The sequence below is a fragment of the Calypte anna genome, chromosome 1 (assembly GCF_003957555.1).
Source record: "Calypte anna isolate BGI_N300 chromosome 1, bCalAnn1_v1.p, whole genome shotgun sequence".
In the NCBI taxonomy this organism is placed as follows: Eukaryota; Metazoa; Chordata; class Aves; order Apodiformes; family Trochilidae; genus Calypte; species Calypte anna.
Genome location: NC_044244.1, coordinates 49,350,652 through 49,371,569, shown reverse-complemented (window position 1 = coordinate 49,371,569; position 20,918 = coordinate 49,350,652). Strand labels below are relative to the sequence as shown.

The window sequence follows — 20,918 nt, the reverse complement described above, 5'->3', positions numbered from 1 at the left end:
TCTGTCATGGGTCCCTCTGCCTACATTTTGAGTAGCTCCTGACTGAGGTGGACAGAGAGCAGAGCTCAGGGACCTCAACAGCCACCTGGCAACCTCTGAGGCTCTATAGAAAGGATATTGAAAGCAAGAAAACTCCCTTCAGGATCTAAAACATGTCTGTTTACCTTAAAACTGTCCATACACATTGGCTCTGAAGTGCTGGGCTAAGAAACTCAGAAAAACTAAGTCTTGCCTGAAAGGTTTTTCATGTTTCTCACTACTGCTAAAAGAGATCCAAAGGTTTCCTTCACCACAACACTGTCTTTCTATCCACCTCTTTCTACAGTTGCTCTTTTTGCTGTTCACTCATCCCTTTTTTCAGTCTGGACTCCTTCTAGCTCTTCACTCAGCATACCTGACTTCAGGGTGATGTAGTGTTTTTGTTTGTGTAGTTGGTTTTTATTATATTTTTTTTTACAGTAACTGGGAAGAACTATTGTTTCTATTCACATTTTCTTGAATGTGGTGCTAAAGAACTCTGTGTGTGTACTATGCAGGTGTGTAAGAGTGGGTGACTGTGACATGAAACAATACCTGATGCTCAAGATCATAGTTCAATGTTTATTTGGAAAATGGCTGTGAAGAAATGACCTAAGCTATCCCTCCTCTGAGTGGAGGGCTGTACCAACTTACTTCCAGAGGTGCTTTCTCACCTGCATTTCTCTATAGCTCTAAAAAATCTCATTTGCTGTAGTGATATTTTTGTCCTGAGGTGTGTTTTTACTTGTTTGTCTCACAGTGAATGGTGTGGTGGGATCAGACAGTATCTGGATTCCTGTTGTCTAGGCACAAAAATCCAATCAATGTTTGTGCTTTCAGGGCCTAAACAAATCTTTGCAGGAGAGCACAAAATTACAGTTTGAAGAGCTCATCTGTAGAAGTGTTTTGCCAATCAAGGGCTGCAATGCCAAATGGGGTCGAAATCTTTACATTTTCAGAGGCAATGTTTGCTAAATGAGGGTTTGCAGCTGGAATTGGAACTGCAAGGCTGAAACTGGACCTAGATATGAATTTTTCAGCATAGTTCCATCTTTCCCTGTCAAAATGGTTCCCTTTGAAAATCTCTGTGCGCTACACTCAGTCTTTTTGGTCTCTAAACTGCCCATCATAGCATCTCAGCTCCTTCCTAGAAATCCAGCTATTCTCACACAATTCTCACTCCACCTATGTCGGAATAAAAAGAATCAGAGACCAGGGGGTCATGAGGGCAATATTCCTAGTTAATATTTTCCTTCTGAGACACTGTGGTAACCACAGTCACCTTGATTCTGGCTTTCTGTAACGACTCTGAGAAGGATTTTCAAGGATATCAAACAGTGTAATTTTTTTAGACATTGAGAAAGAAGGGTCTATAAATCCCATTTTGAATGACTGGCTACTTGATGCACCACGGCAATCGACCCTCTGGAGGCACTGCGGGCTTACCTAGCCTCTTATGTCCTGTCTCAACTACCCCTGTCAGATCTGCTCCAGAAGGACTGAGCCTGGGACTGACAGATGACATTTGCAACCTCTGAGGCCAGGAAAACTCTGAACATTATTCCAGGGCCCCTGCCACTGAGCTGCATCCCTGCGTAACTTTCCTCATGCAAACCTTCACTTCTTCAGTCACTGCCAACGTTTGCACATAGGATCCAGGAGCCATGGGGTCCCCATCCCAGATTTCACCCTTCCCCCTGCCCTGCCCAACTTTCCCTAAAGAAACCCATAGCTTTGCCACCCTAGCTCAAGCTGTTTTCTAACACCGCTATTATCCATGGCCATTTTGTAGCCAGCTGAGGCAGCATATTTTGGAGTGGATCAGCCTTCCCTCTTCTGCAGGAGCTATTGGAGGAGCTGACTGCAAACAGATTTTCAGTGCCCCGATGTGGACTGATGTCAAACAGTGCCCAATGAGAGCTGACAAGCTGACAGACCCGATCCATCAATGGAGAATGAGTAGTGGGGGGAGAGAACGTCTCTTGTGCACGCCTTCAAGAGACAGAGAGTAATTTCACAGATGGGCCAGCAAAGCTCTTGTAAGTGATACAAGTCCATATTTAATAGCCTGTCCATTTCTGTGAAGGCATACAGGGATAAGGAAAGTTCAGTGCCAGGCACAAAGTATTACATAGGAGTTATGCTTCCAGGGGCAGGCTCCTGCCTGGTACAGTAAATCAGTAAATAACTGGGGGTGGTCTGAGCCCTTGCTGAACTCAGAAGTTCACCTTTGGAACAAGACTTGGAGCCACAATAAATAACTTTCTCCCCTTTTAACTTGCGCATTCTGTGTTACAGAGTACTCCTGAAGAGTAAGTGTGATGGTGAAGTCAGGAATAAAATATTTGGGATTGGCTCCTTTACTGGAGTATTGTTTTTGTATGCAGTGAAGAACTCTGGGCTGAGAACTGTCCTCCCAAGAGGAGGAGTGTCCTTTGAGTACTGCCCTCACCTTCCATGGAATCACAGAATCCCAGAATGTTAGAGGTTGGCAGGGACCTCAAGACATCATCGAGTTTGATGAAGCTGAACATGCAGTTTTGCTAGAGAAGGGAACTTGTGTCATCTGGGTTGGAGTCACAGTGTTGTCTCAACTTGTGGGTCAGAATGAGGGCAGAGAGAGAGCCCTCACGGTTTTCTCCTGCCCATGGTACATCTTACGGCTAGATATGAGCCTAATATGGACCTAATACACTGCCCAAATATCATCCCTCATATGAGCAAACAGAATGACACCCATTACCTTAATTCAAGCATTTAAATGTGCCCAGCCAGAATAGAAACATCTCTTGGAAGCTCACCTGCTTGAAGCTGGTCCCAACTGAATCGGTTTACCAGGATCTTCTCAATATAGATCTGGAAATCAGTACTGAGGTGAAATTGATTTGTTGGTTACTGCCCAAGTAAGGTCCATGTGAAAAAACTAATCACTGTGCTGGCTCTTTTCCACATTGAATAGTTTACTACTCAAGTGCATAGCAGCTTATTTTAATAAATTCCTTTTTCTTCCTCCCAAATGCAAACTGGTTTCAGGTTCTATCAACAGTTCAGGAAGGAGCCTCAGCCAATATTGACAATTTTCACCCTGATGCTGAGCTCATGGAGGCATCATTGTGGTATCTTTGTATCAGACACCTAGGAAGGTATGGATCTTGGAAGAGGCAGACAGCTGTTCTCCCCTCATCAGGAGACTGGGAAAAAAATCTGCCACTATCCATGCTCATTCCCTTTATCTCATCAAACATGATGAGCAGTGAGACTGTTACAGAAGTGGTCTGGTGGTCTGGTCTTTAGCTCCTGTCTCAGTAGTAAGCAAAGCAGTGGAGATAAATCACTTGGTGGTCCAACACGGTGTGGCTGGGCTCTGTGCGTGGAGCACAGGGGTAAGGATTTTGCTTCTGCTGTAGCATTGTCAGCATTAGCTGCTTTATTTTGTCAATGCAAATCATTTAGAGAGATAAGTGCTTAGAGTGGACAGTACTTTGGGATCCCCTGCTCTCAAAGATGCATGGAAAACCAAGCTACTGTTAACATGGTTAATCTACTTCATTGGTGCTATACTGTTAGTACTAATCCAAACACATAGCTAAGAAGTGTACAAACCAGGCCCTTTCTGTTTGGTCCATGTCCTTTCCTGTGACAAAGTGAAAACTGACATCTCCTTCCTTTGTAATTGTCTGATTTGCACTCTCTCTCTGCCTTTTCCCCCACCCTCACAGCAGCCTGTCCTCATACTACTGATTCATTGTGCTATCAGAAGGGTGATAACAGATGCTTCAGGAGAAGGGGATCTTCCTCCACAATTTGCTTAGCCAGTTGTGTGGTTGGAGTAGGAGTCAGTTCCTTCCTGCCGTCTGCAGCCGTCTGCAGCCTGAAACGACTCATCCATCCCTTACCATCCTAGGGGTACAACTATAAATACTAGTAAGGGTTTACAGAAGTTGCCAGCCCTTTTAAAATTCTTTCTCCAAAGCCTGTCTTTGATGGCTTCTTATGGCAGCAAAAGGCTTCTGATGGAATACAGTGTGCAAAGAGGTGTGAATGGCTGATGGCTCATTTGACTGAGCAGTCTGCCCTCCAAGTGTTGCAGAAGAGGGTTAGAAAGCAGTTTGAGTTCATTTTCACAGTGTGCTTCATTTCCATTAGCAGAATCTCCTCTAATTTTTCACTTGGCCACAACATGGTGGCATCTGTCATATCTTAGAGATAGGTTGGGACATTTGCTGTACTGAGTGGGACAGACAGTGTTGAAAGGGACATGGCCCTATGCAAGTGTGGATCTGGAAACTTTTAAGTCAGACGTACCCCTTCTTCTTGCCTCAGTAGCTAAGTTTGCAGGAAATTAACATTTCCACCTCAATTTCAGTGATTAGGAGTGACATTCAGTTTCTAAAGCCACCTGGGGTGTGAAAACATGCACGTCTGTGTTGTCCAAATTAATCCAGAAAGGTGGAAAGCAAACCAATGGCTATCACAAAAATTACCACTCTTTGCCTTGGTCCTTTCTGTCCACCCCAGTTGTTTCATTTGCTGATCTGTATTTTCTCTTGCTCTTCAGCTGAGCCAGATTTGGCTCTCTCTGGCCAAGGTGAGGACACCAGGAGTGTCATGGCTGGGGGCAAGGGAGAGAGGAGCAGGGCCACAGCTTTCAGGGATGCGATGCCCTTGGGGCTCACTAGGTGATGGTTCCCACCCTCCAGCCCCTCCTGGGCTCCCCTCCAAGCCCATTTCTGGGATCCTGACTGACTTTGGCAGTTGACTGCTGATGCAAGAGGGTTTCCATGGCAATGTACCAGTGCTGCTCACTCCCTCCTCAGTGCTCTGCCTTCCTTTCCTTCTCTCTCTCTCTCTCCTCGCCCCCCTCCCCAGCCCTCCTGTTTCTCAAGCCTGTTGCCATGGAAAAGTCATAATCCACAAAGAATTTCAGATTCCTCTCTACCCATTGGGTGTTTTATTTTTCCTTTGGTGTTAAAAGTGTGCTTTTCAGTTAATGTGTGGGTAGAAGAGGCTCCATCTGCCTCTTCAAAACCTTATCCCTGGGCAAGAGGGAAGTCTGACTTGGACTCAGAGGTTCTCCAGGAGAGAGGATGGTGGGAAGATATAAAGAGAAGCTCCAGCTGATGAGCACCCCAGCGGGGTTTTGGCTTTGAGAAGTGCTTACATGACAGTGGAGGTTATGACCAATTTTTTGAGGGGACCCTGTCATTGGTAGTCTGGAGTCTGAACTCTGAATCAATTAAGTGCCCAAGACATGTTGAAGAAAAAAGGAGGAGTGAGAGATTTCTAAAAGGTGCCTCCTCTGGAGGCTGCTTTTTCTCAAGTGAGCATAGTGAGTGCTGCCAACAGAAAATAGTGCAGACAATTCATACACTGCCACAATATGTGCACAGCAAGAGCTGCAGAAATGATGTAGCCAAAGGTAGCCAGTGAGACCAGAACTAGAGCCCACATTATCCCACCTGGTGCTCATGCTAATTCCCAAGCTTTCAGGGTATGTCCACACACCATCAGGACAAAGTATGTGGGTTATGTTTTAGTTTATTAGCTTAAGCATTAATTAAAGGTGAAATCAGTTAAGTTTCTGCTCAATATCTCTATGATATTGCTTCAATATCTCTGAAAAGCACTGGAATGTACTGACAGCTTTGCTGTGCTGGACAGCTGAGCTGGCTGAACTGGAGGCAGCTGTGGTATAGTAATAGATGTGGGAATTGACCCTCTCCTGCACTCCCCATGTCAGTGTTCTGTCTCACTTCCAGCACTCTTGCTATTTCCATTTACACCGTGTTCAGGCTTCCTGCAGCAGGCACTGCTCAGATGTGTGTTTCAAAGCCTAATTCACACTAGTTCTAGGTCCAAGGAGTCCTGGAAGTCTCTTGAGCAAGGAGGTTTGGAGGTGGGAAAGGGGAATATATCCCAAATTTGGACCTTTTACTTACTTCAGACCTCCAGAGTCTTCTATTGGATGCAACATTAGCATCATGCCTGAGGCTTCTTTAAACTGACCTTTTCCTGGAGAAGAAGCAAAGGAGTAATTCAAGATCAAATGCAGCTCTATAGTAAAATGGCACATTTACTTCACTGGAGAAGTAATTTACTTCACATTTACTTCAGCAATATGAGCTGAAGTTACTCTTTCTCTCTCGTTTCTTGTGCAGGAAACACTGAGGATGCAGGTTTTTTTCTTTTTTATATGGACAACTACATTCAGGAGGCCTGCTGCAGTCACCTAGCCTGCATATTGCAGTCATCTCCCCCCAGGTACCTCTGTGTGTAACAGGCATCTCAGTCACCTACTGCTCACCTGGCCTTATGTGCCACCATAGACTCACCAGAGTCTAAATTGGGTATGTGGAGTAGGTGATGGAGTACAACCTGGAGCTTTTCCTGGCTGCTGGAAAAATTATCGATTTACAAAACCATAATGTCACAGTGCTGGGTCATTGTAGCTTCTCTTCTCTTGTGCGAATTCCTGGAAGGTGATGCATTTTCAGCCTCTGCAGGCTGTGATCTGTCCCGCAGAAAGCAAAAAGCCTGATTTGTCAGCAGTGCTCTACCCTTTCCCTTGCCAGGATGCTCTTACTCTATTCTAGACAAACATCTCTTCATTCCCATGCCCTGGGTTGTCTGTCTTCTGCTGTCTTCGATCACTTTTCTGAGACTGCTGAGGGAGAAGCCTGAGTAGTTGCGGTGCCATGTTGGGCACCTGTCAGGTAGACCCCATTGTATGTTTCACAGAGGCTCCTTAACATCCAGAAGCAGAGAAAAAAATCTTCAGTTACTATCAGTCTGGTTTTGGAGTTGAGCCATTGACCAGAAGGCAGATATTTCCTTTCTTTTTACATCTTCCAGGGTCCAGGGATGGATCCCAAAAGATTTTCCAGAGTGTTGTATGAGAGCGTAGGAGTGCACTGACCATATCAGCAGACACAGTTGCCCTCCTGGTACTTAGCAAGAGTAGCCTCAGACATCACTCCCTCTTATACCAAAAGGAAGAGAGAGAGGGCATGTAACTTTATTTAACAGAGTCTGGACTACAAACTACATCACAAAACACTCTACAAAGTTAATAATACAAGGCATAAGTCGGATGTGATATAAATGATGTAAATGTGTGAACTCTGAGTAGGACTTTGGCAGTGTTCCCAGCCGTGTTCAAAATGTACCCATGATATTTCTGTCTCCCATACTGGGAACCCACTAGAGACAGGCAGAAAAGACTTAGCTTGAGTTTATTATCCATATTTATAATTCATTTCAGAATAGCATCTTCCTCCCACACTGATCCATCCTCACGGCACTACATATGCACCCTGCTCAAAGCAGGAGGCTTCACACTCTGGCTTTTGGGGCAAGAGTTAAGAATGGTGAGATATCCTTGAAACATGAAGTATGTGTTGGGAAACCCAAAATAGGTGATGCAAAGGAATATGGACCTTGTAGCTCTGCAGGTAGAGGTAATAAAAGGGGGTTGCAAGCTGTGAAGTTATGGGACTTCAGGGACAAAAGGATGCATGCCTGAGTGTAGGAAGCCAGGTGAAAGACTGGAAGGAGATTCTTGGTATTTATCTCCCTTTTTAGTTGCCCAGTGTTTGAAAAAGGAATTATGTCAGTGGAAGAAGAGCACAGAGGGGATATGGCTGTGACTGGAGTGGGGTAAGCAAAGACTGAGGGCTAAGGATTCACAGAATAATTTTTTTAGTTGGGACCTGGCATCTAGCGAGCACACGGGTGGGGACATCTTGCCATTCAGAGCTCTGTTGGCCCACTGTAGGTAAACAGAGTGGTTGAGCTGGCTGTGGTGAAGGCAGAAGTGCCCCAGCAATGGCTACATTGGAAGTGCTGGTGAAGGTGATGGTTGGCAACAGGAAGGCAGTAGGAAGGATGGCAGGGGTGGTGGCTCAGGTGGAGAAGCAGCAGCACAGAGAAGGGTGCTGGTGGTGAGGAGGGTACTGATTGCAGTAAGTGTTACAGCAGCATTTGGAGTGCTAACGCTAAGTGCAGATGAGGGTAGCTAATTACAGACATGACTGTGAAGAGGAAGAGGAGGCAAGCTCAAGGAGGAGTAGTGAGGTCTGTGATAAGACTGTGAAGAGGAAGAGGAGGCAAGCTCAAGGAGGAGTAGTGAGGTCTGTGATAATGGCATTTTGCAATGAGAAGGCTGCTGCTCAGTGAGGGGTTATGAGGCATTCAGCTCCAGTATTATCTGAAGCTGTATTCTCCACATGTGCCAGCTCATGACTTGCTTGCTTCTCTGTCTCACTCCTTACTTACTTTGCTACTGCAGCATTTTTTCTGTTTGCATGTAGTGTGAAGAGAAATGCATCGATGGTTGTGTGTAGGAAAAAAAAGTAAAAAAGAAATATTAAATGAGACACTACCTCACTGGTGATGCATCCTGTGCCCCTTATCAGACAAATGATGGCTGAGTGGGCTTCTGGGGAAGAATGAGGTCTTCCTAGTGCTACAAAGGAAAAAATCTCAAGTGGGGGAACAAACAAACCAACCAACTAACAAAACAAAAAGAGATCCCTAATAGTTCTGAGACCTTCCTCAGCCCAAGGAAGGGTTAATGCTTTAAATGCAGTGTAATTTCAGCGGCACTAAAGAACATGTTTCCATGGAAACATCAACCCACGGAGGAAGAGAAAAAGGGAGAAGAGAGTGAGCAGCAGGGAGAAGAGAGTGAGCAGCAGTGGAGAGAGAGCGGCTCCTCTGGCAAAGGAAGAGCAGCCTCCAGACCCCTGCTCTGATACTGACAGGAGTGATTATCTATTTGTTTAGTTTAATTGATTGGAGATGTGATAGGGAAAGAAGTGAGAGGGTGCCATCTTGGCTGAACTGCTAGAGACCCAGGAAAATCCAGTCACACTTTTTGGACCAAGTCTCCTTGCAGGCAAGGACTCTGCTCCCATGAGCACTGTGAATTTGCTGCCCTTGCAAATGCGTGAATGCTTTCAACACTTTATAAATGTTGAAAAAAACCCAAATCACTTGTGGTTTCTTGGTGGGTCGAAAAAGTTAAGTTAGTCTGCTCTTTCAGAGAATTCAATAAAGGGATTTATTTCAATCGCTCCAGCTAGTTTATCCTTGTCTTCTGGCAGCAGTGAGATGGACTTTTCTAGCAGATTGGAGTGGTATTCCACCAGCAAGAAAGCTCTGGAGAAAAATTGATGTGCTGACCTGGTTGCTGGTCTTGATTCCCAGGACAGAAATTGGAATGAGCTCTGGGTAAATGCTAAGATGTCCCGATGTGCACCAGAAAATGAGTCACCTTCAGAAGACATAAGGGGCTATTGGCATGTACATTTACTTGCCCAGTTGTTTTACTTGACCCCCAGTTGCTGGGGTCCGCAGCCATTTGAGCCCATGGGAGTTTTCAAAGGGATGTGCAAAAATTATTGAGAAAAGGAAGGCTATTTTCAGTGAGGTTAAATTCACTGTATGGGGCCCGTAGTTCAATTGGAATATTTTTTAAGGCTCTGCAAATTGAGAGAGCTTGAAAAGCATTATACTGGGTGAAAATCACTGTGAAGAGCCTTGTTTAACTTCTATTCTGTGACTGCTTGTCCTATCAATGTTGCAGTTGATGACTGCATCCTAAGACAGATAAACAGATCTGAAGGACATCGTTTGTTTTTCAGTATTTGCCTGTTCCTACTGGTATGGCTTCCATCAGTGACCTGTTAGGTGGATGCCAAGACACAATAATGACCCATTGTCAGCTGGTCTGACAAATGCAATTTCCCGTGCTTTTACTGCCCTGTGTAAGGAGACTTTTAGTTCTTTCAGATAGAATTACCTTGAAGGCTGGTTTTACTTTGGAGAAAGTGATAAATTATCTGTTCCTAATGAATAAGGAAGGATGGAAAATGTAACAATAATAAAAATCCCCAAACTTTAAAAAAGTAACTGGTAGGAATTTATTAACTCAGTAAAGCTTTGCAGCTTGATCCAATTTTGGACTGAACATTTAGTTTTGATTTTATCCACTCACTGTAACAATTTTGACCTTAAAGCTATGTTTCTATTAGCTATTTTCTATTACTTAAAGGTTTGGTGAGTCAATACAGAAGAATATTTGTTTTTATCAAAGCTTTTTTTGGATTAAAAACCTTTCTGAGAAAAGACGATTCCCAATGAGATTTATAGATCTTTTCAGTTTTAACCAGAGTATATGCTTGAAACAGTTTTCCTTCTCTCTGTTTTATTTCCAGTGAGGGCAGAAAGTGCAGGGGAATATTCTCAAGCTACTTAGGACTTTGTCATTTTTCCCAGGGAACAAAAAAAAAAAAAAAAAAAAGGTAATTTTGTAAGAAAAGTTGTAAATCAAATGCTTTGGATTTAAAATGGAACATACTGACATGGAAATCCTATTTGCTGTCTCTTGTCATTAGGAAAATGAGAGGTTTATATTCCTGTTTCTCCTCCATGAAACTTGGGCAGACTAAATCTCTAGTGAAATCTCTTCCCCTCTTGAGGTGATGCTATTCCTTGTAGGACTTGTTTCAAGGTGGCAAATTGCACATGTATTTTAACTGTCCATAAAACAAAGGGCAAAAGGGATCCTACAACAGACCAGACTGTGGGGGAGCATGGCCAAGCCAGAAGCTTCATTTTCTTTCCAATGCCATTACAGTTTTCAGATCTTATGGTTCTCTTTATTTCTGACAAAATGTTTACCTCCTCGTGAGAAAATCTTGTTGCTAAGTTCTTATCCCCCTTTCCCATTTAAAAAGTGGTTTTGATAGGTAATTTTTCCTGTCTCTGGCATTTTTGAAAATAGGTCAGTCAAGTTGTGTTTGAGAAAAATTTGGCTTTGGTTGGGTTTTCGAGATGCTGTGTGACTGACATAGCAGATGGGGCAAAATGAAGATTTATGCATCCCTCTATTCCATAAACAGGTCACCTCATCCTAATGTAGACCTACGTTTCCTACAAGTGACCTAGCTTCACAATCTTGCCTTGGTCCTGTTAGCACAACCTTAGCAAAGGGAGCATAAAATGCCACTAGATCTGAGTGGCAGCACCTCTTCCCCCCTTTCTTTCAAAGTCAATGACTGCATAGGATGAAAAGCAAATGCGACATCAGGTCCTAGATGGTATTGGGTACATGGAAAAAAAGGGTGTTTTGGGAACCCTGAAGCTCCCTGAAGCAGCTGGACAAACAGCCTTTCACCTAGGTGTTGTTACTGTCATTTCTGCCCCAGGTTGGATCTGACCCCATGTTCCCCATTGAGGGGAATGTCATTTGGTGACCCTACACAAAGAGGCCCCCTTCTGTCTGCTTCCCAGTGGACATTTGTTGATGCTGCAAAACCCTGTGATGTGGTGCTTGAGTTCCCCCTTACATTTTCAGGAGGGAAGCTGGGGACTGCACAGACTGGGGAAAGTGAGCTTCGCTTCTCATTCTGAGCAATGGTCCCGTCTCATTAGGATCAAGCAATGCGTGTAGGAAAGCAACCCTGCCATTGTTCTAGCTCCCCACGTACTCTCTAAGGATAGATATATCCTCAGTCCACAGGAACTGTCAGCTCAGAGTCTTTTTGAAATGACAGATTCATGGTAGATAAATAGAAGAAATGGGGAATAAAGTGGAAGTACCATTTTTTTGTGACTAAGAGGGGGAGTGATGGAAAAGATTCATCCTTCCACTGTATATAGGAGCTGTCACTCTTAGGTCTCAGCACACATATACATTGTTTTCAAAATAGCTTTGCTGAATGTGATAGAGAAACAGCAAGGACAGATCAGTAGAAATTTGTCTTCCACCAGAAATGGGTATTTCACAGATCAGGATCAAACAACAAGAAAATTCATCTTCTTAGATGTGAGGGGCCAGAATCTCAGCAGATCAAGCAGTATCACTCCATAGATGCTAACTGAATATCAGTGATTTATTCCAACCCCATATCTGCCTTGTTGTCTTTTAAAAGGTTGTGGACAGCAGGGAGGAACCAAATTAATCTCTTATATCTCTGTTATCTTGTACCCTGAGGGATGTTTTCTAATCTAGATGCTCTCCTAACCTCTTTGCTTAATGAAAACAGTCCTGAGCTCTGGGCATTTCTCTAAGCCTGCTGGTCAGGTTGGTTCCCAGTAGTATAAAATGGCTGTAACTTGGACAGGTTTTCTGGTGCAGAATCCCTTCACAACTCGGAATTCAGTCTTTTTTCTACATTTACTTTCTTTCTTGCAGTGCATCTCCCCAGCTTCAGTGGTAATATTGACAGTAAGAGGAAAAGGAGCAAATGAAGGGTTAGACACAGTTCCTTTAGGTTTTAATTTTCCTGGTCAGTGGTTGCTTCTATTTTTTCCTATCGTGTTGTTTTTGTCTTCATGATAGCAGAAAGAACAAAGTCGATGCCCCTTGTTATGTAAAATCATCTGCACTTGTGCCCTTTGTGTGGAATCCTTTTGCTCTAAATCGTACCTGACACCGGGCAGATGTTACACAGACACAGACAGATGTGCCCGCCTCTCATGACTCCAGAAGCCACCGGCACCGCAGCAGCAGGAGGAGGTGCAGGGCAGTGAGTGATGGGAGAGCCTCTGAAAGGCTCAGTCAGGGTCAGTACCAGCCATGGAGAGGTCTGATCCAAAGCCAGGGTAGGGCCTGTTATCACCTTTGTGGGGATGAGCAACTGGGTTTGATATCCTGTGGAGAATGCCTTATCCCAAGGGACTTCATGCGCTCACAGCTGGGTCAGGATGACTGTTGTGCATGTGTTGGCTGTCCTCTGAGGCACAGGCAGCCATGGAAATGTCAAGCAATATTATGGAGAAAAAATATCTGTATTATTTTAAGCTTTCCATAGCTTTGGAGAGTGAAGGTTTAAACCGAAAGTCGAATGGATCAGTTGCAGTTTCCTCATTAAAAAAATATTTACACTATTTCAGTCTCTCAGACAAGAGCAGAAGCTATTAGCAGCATAGGTAGTGCTGGTTAAACCTTATTTGTCAATCACTTGCCACTTGAAGGTCAGAATTACCATTTGTAGGTAAATACACTGCTCCTCAACTCCCTTTCCCTGTCCTTTGAGTCCACCCACCTTCCTCTCTCTGTCCATCCTTGTCCAGAATCAGGTGTGCAGGGCAGGCAGGACATGCTGTAGGGCAGGGCTAATGTACTCTGCCCAGTCTGGATAAGTCTTGTTGGTGTTGAGTGAGGGAACACGGTTTGGAGCTTTATGCACTTCTGCTGAAATGCAGCAACACATTTGTCTTTGCTCTCTCCTGTTCATGAAGTGGGTCTGGGCAGGCAGCTATGCCTGTCTCTGGTCCCTTTGACTGATGGTCTTTGACTGGGACTCTGGTCCCAGTTAATGCTGTCTCTGGGGGAAAGAAAAAGGCTATTTCACCCTGCAGGTTCGGTGAGGTAAAGGCCTTTGATTGCCTTCATCTCACAGCTCTTACTTTCTGCCTCAGTGTTTCACATTACCATGAGATTCTAAAGAGGCTGATGATTGCCTACATACCCATCCCCTTATCCTGCATCACATTCCACCTGCCTTTTATCATGCAAATCCTCCTGGCAGAGGTATTCCATAGCCATTCTTTCCTCACCCTCCAGCTGCACTGTGCTTTTCCCTCGTGTTGCTGGACAGCTGAGATAACCCCCCATTGCTGATGGTGGAAGAGACTGTTTTATTTATATGGCCTGTCTTATTTAGGAAAGCAGTCGATGTTAGGATAATCTTGCCATTTCAGAGAGACTGCTTGTCTCTTTGGATTGTAACAAGCACTGACAGGGCACAGGGGAGTGTGTGCGTGTGTGTGCACACGTGTGAGGCAGGGAGTGTGATGGAATGAGCAAAGGCAATGTCTAAATTTGCCCACCCAGTCAGCAGGTTCAGAGGGAGCCGATTCCCAGCAAGGCACTGGAGGCAGAAGTAGGAGCAGTTAGTGCTGATTTCAAATGTATCTCCTTCAGATCTGTCTCTGGGGAAGAGAAAAATTCAGCTAACACCCTCCCTTGTCTTCCCTCAAGTCCCCTCTGCCTGCCACATTTGCCTCTCTGGGCTTTCTTCAGAATTAGCTGAAAGCATTTAAAATGTCATCATCTCTCTGCTGGTCCTAAATTGGCCATCTGATGTGGTTTTAATGCTCTATTTCCTATGCCAACCAACCTTTGAAATACTCTCCATTAGCTTGCAGGGCTGACAGCCTCACATCCAGGGTGGGTGATGTTACCTAATGGTCAGGGGATAGGATGGAGAGTCGGGTCCTCCTGAGTCTGATTTGCTTTGTGTCCCAGGGCCAGGTCCCTTCCTTCTTTATGCCTGACTGCTCGTCCATACCACGGGGCTCACCGTGTCATCCTACTTCCACAGTGTCATGAGGATTTTGCTCCCACCCAGCTGAGTTTGGGTATTGTGGCCGCTGCTTCTCCAAGGATCTGAGGAAGGGCTTGGCCCTTCTCCCCTTGCACTGAACAGCTCCAGAAGCTTCTGCATGAGCAGAATTCTTTACTGAAAGGTGTTTCTAGCAAATTAAATTAAATTTGCTGTATCTGCCACGTGACATCCCCTTTCTCTTTCTCCATCTTGGAGTCCAAAACATCCAGGAAATCATGGATTAAGCCCTTTACAGGCACGGCTTCACCTTGGGTTACCTCACCTTCATTCGGAGCCTGTTGCCCTCACGCTGTGCTCCTGTTGCAGTTGATGGCTCAGTGCAGACAGCCCAGGGAGTATCTCAGATCCCTGGTTACTTTTTGAGGACTGGAGTGTGTACAGGCTGTAGGGAGGAAAAAAAAAATCCACTAACCAGAGCAAGCAGCAGTGGAGCTGGTGTACCAGGGCAGCGCTGCTGCCGAAGGTGACTCCCTGTGCTGGTGATGGAGGGCAGAGCCACTTTGAGTGTTACTGCCTTGCAGCACACACAGGCTTGGCCTGCCAGAGAGCCTTCCAAGCCCTTACATTTTGTCACACAAGTGTCCCCTTGCCCAGCACACCTGAGCAAGCCCTGCAGCTTGCAGGGTGCTGCTCTCATCCTTCATCCCTGTGTAGACAAGAGGATCCAGCAAGCCATGGAAGTGCTGGGAAAGATGGGGGCAGCTGCTGCTTCTGCACTCCCTCTGCGAACTTTGGTAAACATGTTGCTAATGGGTTTGAGAGAAAACCCTCTGAAGAGTTATTGTGCCAAATTTGGAGGCTAATTTCTGTCATTAAGGTGCGAAGCGAGGGATTTTAGTGCCGATTTAAGTGTAAATCTCAAGGCGGCTCCAAGGATTGGAGTCACTGATGATCCCTCCTTGATTATTATTAGTGGTTCTAATCTTTCTGTTGGAAAACGAAAAGAAATGACACCCTCTTGTGTCATATCTGTTGCTGATTTCTCTGAACTCTTCTTGTCAGGCTGTGCAAAGGAGATTCCCACAGTGGCATCATTCTGGGGTGGGAGGGGAAAGAGGGCTGAGAACTGTTTAATGTTGCTATTTGTTTAATTAGATATTGGCACTGCTTTCTAACTACTGACATAAAAAGCTGCAACTCCATTCAGGCTAACTGCATCCTCATCCTCTTGTAGCCTTGCTTTGTCTTTACTCTAGTTTCTGGTGCAGAGTAGTCATGAAACAGATGTAGTGGTAATCTTGGTCCACTGGCAGTGCTTTCCCACCACCAGACTCTTACATAGGTTTGGTAGGCTGCACATACCTGGGTATGGTCTGTGCCTGGCATTCCTCAGTACTAGACCAATGCAAACGCCTTGGAAGGAAAGGCCAGAAAAAGAGCATTATGTCATCCTGATATGGAATGATTTACACCTTTACAAGCAATCATGTAGTGAAGTTTTTCCATGTGAGTGGGGTTCTCTCAGTGTTTGGGTGCTGAATGGGCCTGGCTTCTGCAAAAAACCACAGCGCTCCGCCTTTGAAAATCATCCTGTTGCAAATGTTTCACACTGGGATCCCTTATGGCTGTGGGTGCTACACTGTGCACATCCCTTGAAGGTCACAACATGGGAAAGTATGGACTTCCCGGTAGAAGTAAACTTAGTTGCTGATTGCACTTGGTAATGGGGAATTAGTAGATTGATTTAGTTGATTAATGGCATTAGGACAAAAAAAAAAAAAAAAAAAAAAAAAAACTGGGGAAAGAGAGACACTAAAATCATGACCTGCTTTTTTATTATTTTGAGAAAGTTTCCCTGCGATGAGTGCCTCCATTAAATTATCAAGGGAGTTTTCTATGTGCACAGAGTGCAAAAGTGTGAACCCACTGAAAGAACAGATTTATTTCACCCTTTTTTTCTTGAAATTGATTCAAATCAAGTTCGGAAGGGACAAACTTAAGCTGAATATCAGGAAATGTTTCTTGATGTTATGGTGTAATAGAGCAGAAGAATGTCTCTAATATATACTGGTTGTGTAAGTTACAGGAGAACTGGGCAAAGCATGGAGGGCAGAGTCCTGTGGCTGCCCTGCAGGCAGCTTGGTCACCTCTACCTCTCATGGTGATGTGATGCTATTGGTGCCAGAGCAAGTGTATAAAGGTAAAATCTACTTCATACAACAGGATTATAAATTGAAGTGAAATATACTAACAGGGGAAACCATCAGAGTACCACAGAGATGGCATATAAGCCACTGAACTGTGAAATGTGTATTTGCCTCCTCCTCTTCCCCACAGTGTCATTCTGGACATTCTGACAGTTAAGAAGACAATAGACTTGATTCTCATTTATAGCAAAACCTTTTTAACATGCTCTCACAATGCAGCAAGGCCTTGAAATGAATGTAGCTGTAATCATGGTCCACTTAAAGGTCTTCTCCACTGCCAGAGCTGAGTGAAGAGGCCTTAGGATAAAAAAGATTGATGCCTGGACTGTTTAATAGTCCATTTGTACAGCTGACATGAGATGCCCCAAAGGGGGGTGCCTTGTGCAGAAGTGACAGGGCCTTTCCAGACAAAGAGCATCATTAATGTTGGCTGCAGGGATTTGCAGGATTGGTCACCCTTTAGTTTGATCTTGTTGGGTATAAGGCATGATTCTGTCCTGAGGGAAAAGGACTTTTCTAAACACCCACTATCCCTACTCCTAAGCTGCTTCAGAGAATTGCTCTGGGCCTCACTAGGCTTGCTGGTTCTGATAGGGATGGATCTTCCCAGAGATGTGTTGCTCCTTTCTCTGCTCTCTGCAGCTCCTTTATCATTGCTTCAGTGTTTGGGCTGGGGGAGGCTGTCTCCAACTGCTTCACCTGTAGCTCATCACTGTCCTGAAATGACATGTGAAATCCCCTTTGGAAAGTGAGAAAAGGGTAGGTTGTAATATGTGTTTACACAGGTAATTGCTATGGATGCCTCTGCCCTTTGAGGTAAGGGGAGATCAAGGACCACGGGTACATGTGTGTGCATGTGAGTCTCAGTTGTACTTTCAGGAATTCGTTGAGAGCCAACATGGGACATCGCTTCCCTATCCCAGTCACAAAATGAGGGCAATTACCTTGCCTAGCCGATTGTCCCAGTTCCTGGAATAATTGTTCTGCTTCTCCCACCCCCTCCCTCTTAAATTTTCCTTTGCTGTTCCCAGCATCATAATACCATTTGCATTCTGCTCCTACTGTCCTGGTGTAAGCTGCAGGGCGGGGACTAGACTCTCGTTTCAGATTTGGTTCCCAAGTGTTAACACTCTCTTTACTGTTTTCTCTCTCCTGCAGGTACCTGATCAATGTCACCTTTGAAGGCAGGAATTTGTCGTTCAGTGAGGACGGATACCAGATGCATCCCAAGCTGGTGATCATCCTTCTGACCAAGGAGAGGAAGTGGGAGAGGGTAGGACATGTTTGGTAATTCTCAAACTGCTTCAGGGAGGAGGATGGAGGAAAGATTCAGGCAAATACCCCCCCACACCTTTCTATACATCTTATTAAGGGCTGGAAATCTCCTTTTTGTATCCTGGACCACTGGTATCTCCAATACTCAGGTTGCTGTCTTCTCCATTCAGGATGGCATTACATTGTTCCATTAGCGTGCATAAAAAATTAATCAGCTTCCCTTCTGTAGCAGCTGAACATAAGTTTCCCTGCCTTTCAAAGGAGAGGTCTCCTCTGTGCCATGGGTTTCAGTGGCAGCGACAGAAAATAGTTCTCTGCATAGCTTGCAGGCAGTGAAGTTCTATGTGATAAATGAATGTGATGAGCTACAGCCACTTTCGGTACTATATTCCAGTGTTAACTGTGCTTGATACATTTGGCCACTCTAAGTTGAAATGGGATGGTCCATTAAGTAGGATGTGTATGTGAGATCATATTGAGTTGTTCAAAGATTCAAATTTATATATCTGTGAAGAATTTGCATGTAACCCAATACAGTGTTTTAGAATATGATGTGGATTTCTGTGTTGGTGCAAAGCTTTGGTTCATTTCACCTCCCATATAAATGCTGGTGGTTGAGGCTCAGAACATGAACTCCCAGGTTTGAATAGAACTAGGGGGGTAGCCTGAGAGCTAAGAAAACATGATGTAAAAAAGTGATGAAGGTGAGAAGTCAGAGCAAAAGCCAGGAGAATTTAGTAGAGCAATCAGTGGATATGAAGCAGAGCTTAGCCTGGCTATAGTCAACGGTAGGAAAGGGGCTTAGAAAAGTGCCCCTATGCCCCACCAAGCACAGAAAACCTTCTTTCCTTGGCTGCTTTTTCTCTGCATGGATGTGTAAGTGGACTGCATGCCCAGAGTCAGGAAGAAATTAATGAGGAAATTAGAACGAAGTAAGGAGCTGTCAGGAGAAGTTCATTCAGGAAAGGGATGGAGAAACAACTTTTGAGAAGTCATAAGAACCATTGCATTAGTGCCTGAGAGGCACTAAGGTCTCCCAGTAGTGGCTGAAGTTTAGAGAGAGGGCGAAAGGCCCCAGCTTGTGCCTGGTTTCCAGAAAGACCTATTCTGAGACCTCACGTCAGGCTCTGTCCCTCACACAACTTCACCAAAGCCAACCAGGCAAAGTCTGGCAGGATTTTTTACTAGCTGGCACCAAATTTGTTCACATGGAGGAAATCTCCAATATCAGAGCAGGAAAATGAGGCAGCAGCAGTGTGAATCTTGCTAGGGATTATTTCTCTTGGTTGTGAGAAATCTGTTGCTGTAACACTTTGCAGACCTTGGGAAAACACAGATAAATGCAATCCTGTTTTTGTCCTGCTTGTCACATGCATTACTGTATCAAACACTCAGTGAGGGCTCTGGGACTTCCAAGAGAAGTATGAGAGGTTGTTCAGTGTCTGAGAGCGTATCTGTGGTCTCTCAGATGACAATTAGTGGAGGGGATGCTGGTGAACTGGAGTGTTTGGGTTAAACCTGGCACCTGCCTGAGCCTTGTTGTTTGTGAGGACTACTTGGCATCTGTTAAACCAGAACAGTTCTTCATTTCATAGAAGCTGGATTGAAATGACATGATAAACTGTGGCATTAGTGGTATGAAAAGCTCTTAGTGCTTCCTGAAAACAAATATTTTATCTTGAAGTGGGTATCTCAGTGGGAAGATCAGATTTTTATAATCAAACTCTGAGCCGTTTGAATTTGACACTGGCACGTTCTAACTGGAAAATACAGAAATCATCTCCAACATTCCCTGATCACAGATACCTTTCATACCTGGAAATTCATACTCTTTTTCTTAATTTTCTTCATTCCTCTGAAATGCAAATATTGAAATATAAAGGTGAAACAGCTCTTTGTGGCAAAGATAATATTTTTGTTCCATGTTTGCAGAGTCTCAGGCAAAGCAGAGTGCTAGCCCTTAACAGCAGCTCCCAGGCAATGCCACAGTACAAGACATAAATTATTCATCTATTATTAGCACACAATGCAATACCTTTGTAAATGCATCATTTTGCAGCGTAGAATCATCCAAACTCTCACTATTTTTTGCTAACTTAGCAGGGTGCTTTGTCCTGGCAACTTCAAGGCAATATGCAGAAGAAACCACGCAAAGAGCAGGAGAGTTTCCAAGTCAAACTGTCGGGTGGTAGGAGATGAGAGACGAAAGGCTGCGTGGGAACCAGGGATTCAGTCCACTTGTGTGTGTTCACTATAGCTCAGTCTTTAATTACATCACTGCACTCTTTTATCCATAATCAGACACTGTACCTGGAAGGAACATCAAGAGGTCATTTAGTCCCTCCCTATGCCCAAGGGAGGGATCAACTAGGCTGAAAATATTCCTGGCAGATGTTTGTCTCACCTGTTCTGAGAGTCCTTCAGTGCTAGAAACTCCATGAAATCCTGAGGCAATGTCTTCTATGGCTTCTTTCTCGGTACCCTGGAAAGACTTTCAAATTTCTAACCTAGATTTCCCTGACTGCAGTTTAAGCCCATTACGACTTGGCATCTCCCTAGTGGATATAGATAACTGTTTATTCTCTTCCTTTTTTTTTATCTTCCCTATGCATGTTTGAACACTTCTATCATGTTGTCTCCCAGTCGTCTTTGCTGTAGATTAAACAAGAATTTGTTCAGTCTCTCCTGGTAGGTCATGTTTTCTAGTCTTCTGATCATTTTTTATTAGTCTTCTCTGGATTTAGTGACACAGTTTGCTTGGTGCAGTTGATTCTTGAAAGATGGCAAATTGATTGTGAGGAGTTCATCTCATGGGATATGTGTATATGTAAAGAAATGTTTTAAAACATGATTGAAGGCTTCCAATTTCTGAGCAGCAAGGATACAGATAGTGCCTGAACTGTTCCAGGATTTCAGATCTGGAAATTTTTTGAGATTTTTATTTTTCATTCCAGTTTGGGAAGAATTATCTTAAAAACTCACCAGTTATTTTAGAACAAGAATTCATTTTCCGGAAGAGTTACAGCTGGTCACAGACTCAGATGATGATAAATCTTCTCCTGTGTCTTTTAGACAGACTGAAGCCTCGTGGGGCTGACAATCATGAAAGAACACATAGAGC

General features: G+C 44.3%; 1 protein-coding gene across 1 annotated transcript in view; it reads left to right on the top strand.

Annotated features, from left to right (window-relative positions):
- GRIN2B (glutamate ionotropic receptor NMDA type subunit 2B) overlaps positions 1-20,918 on the top strand; it is a 207,298-nt gene that overhangs the window by 115,036 nt on the left and 71,344 nt on the right. The window contains exon 4 of the mRNA XM_030454676.1: positions 17,681-17,795. Coding sequence (XP_030310536.1) covers positions 17,681-17,795 — 115 coding nt within the window. The remainder of the gene's footprint in view (positions 1-17,680; positions 17,796-20,918) is intronic.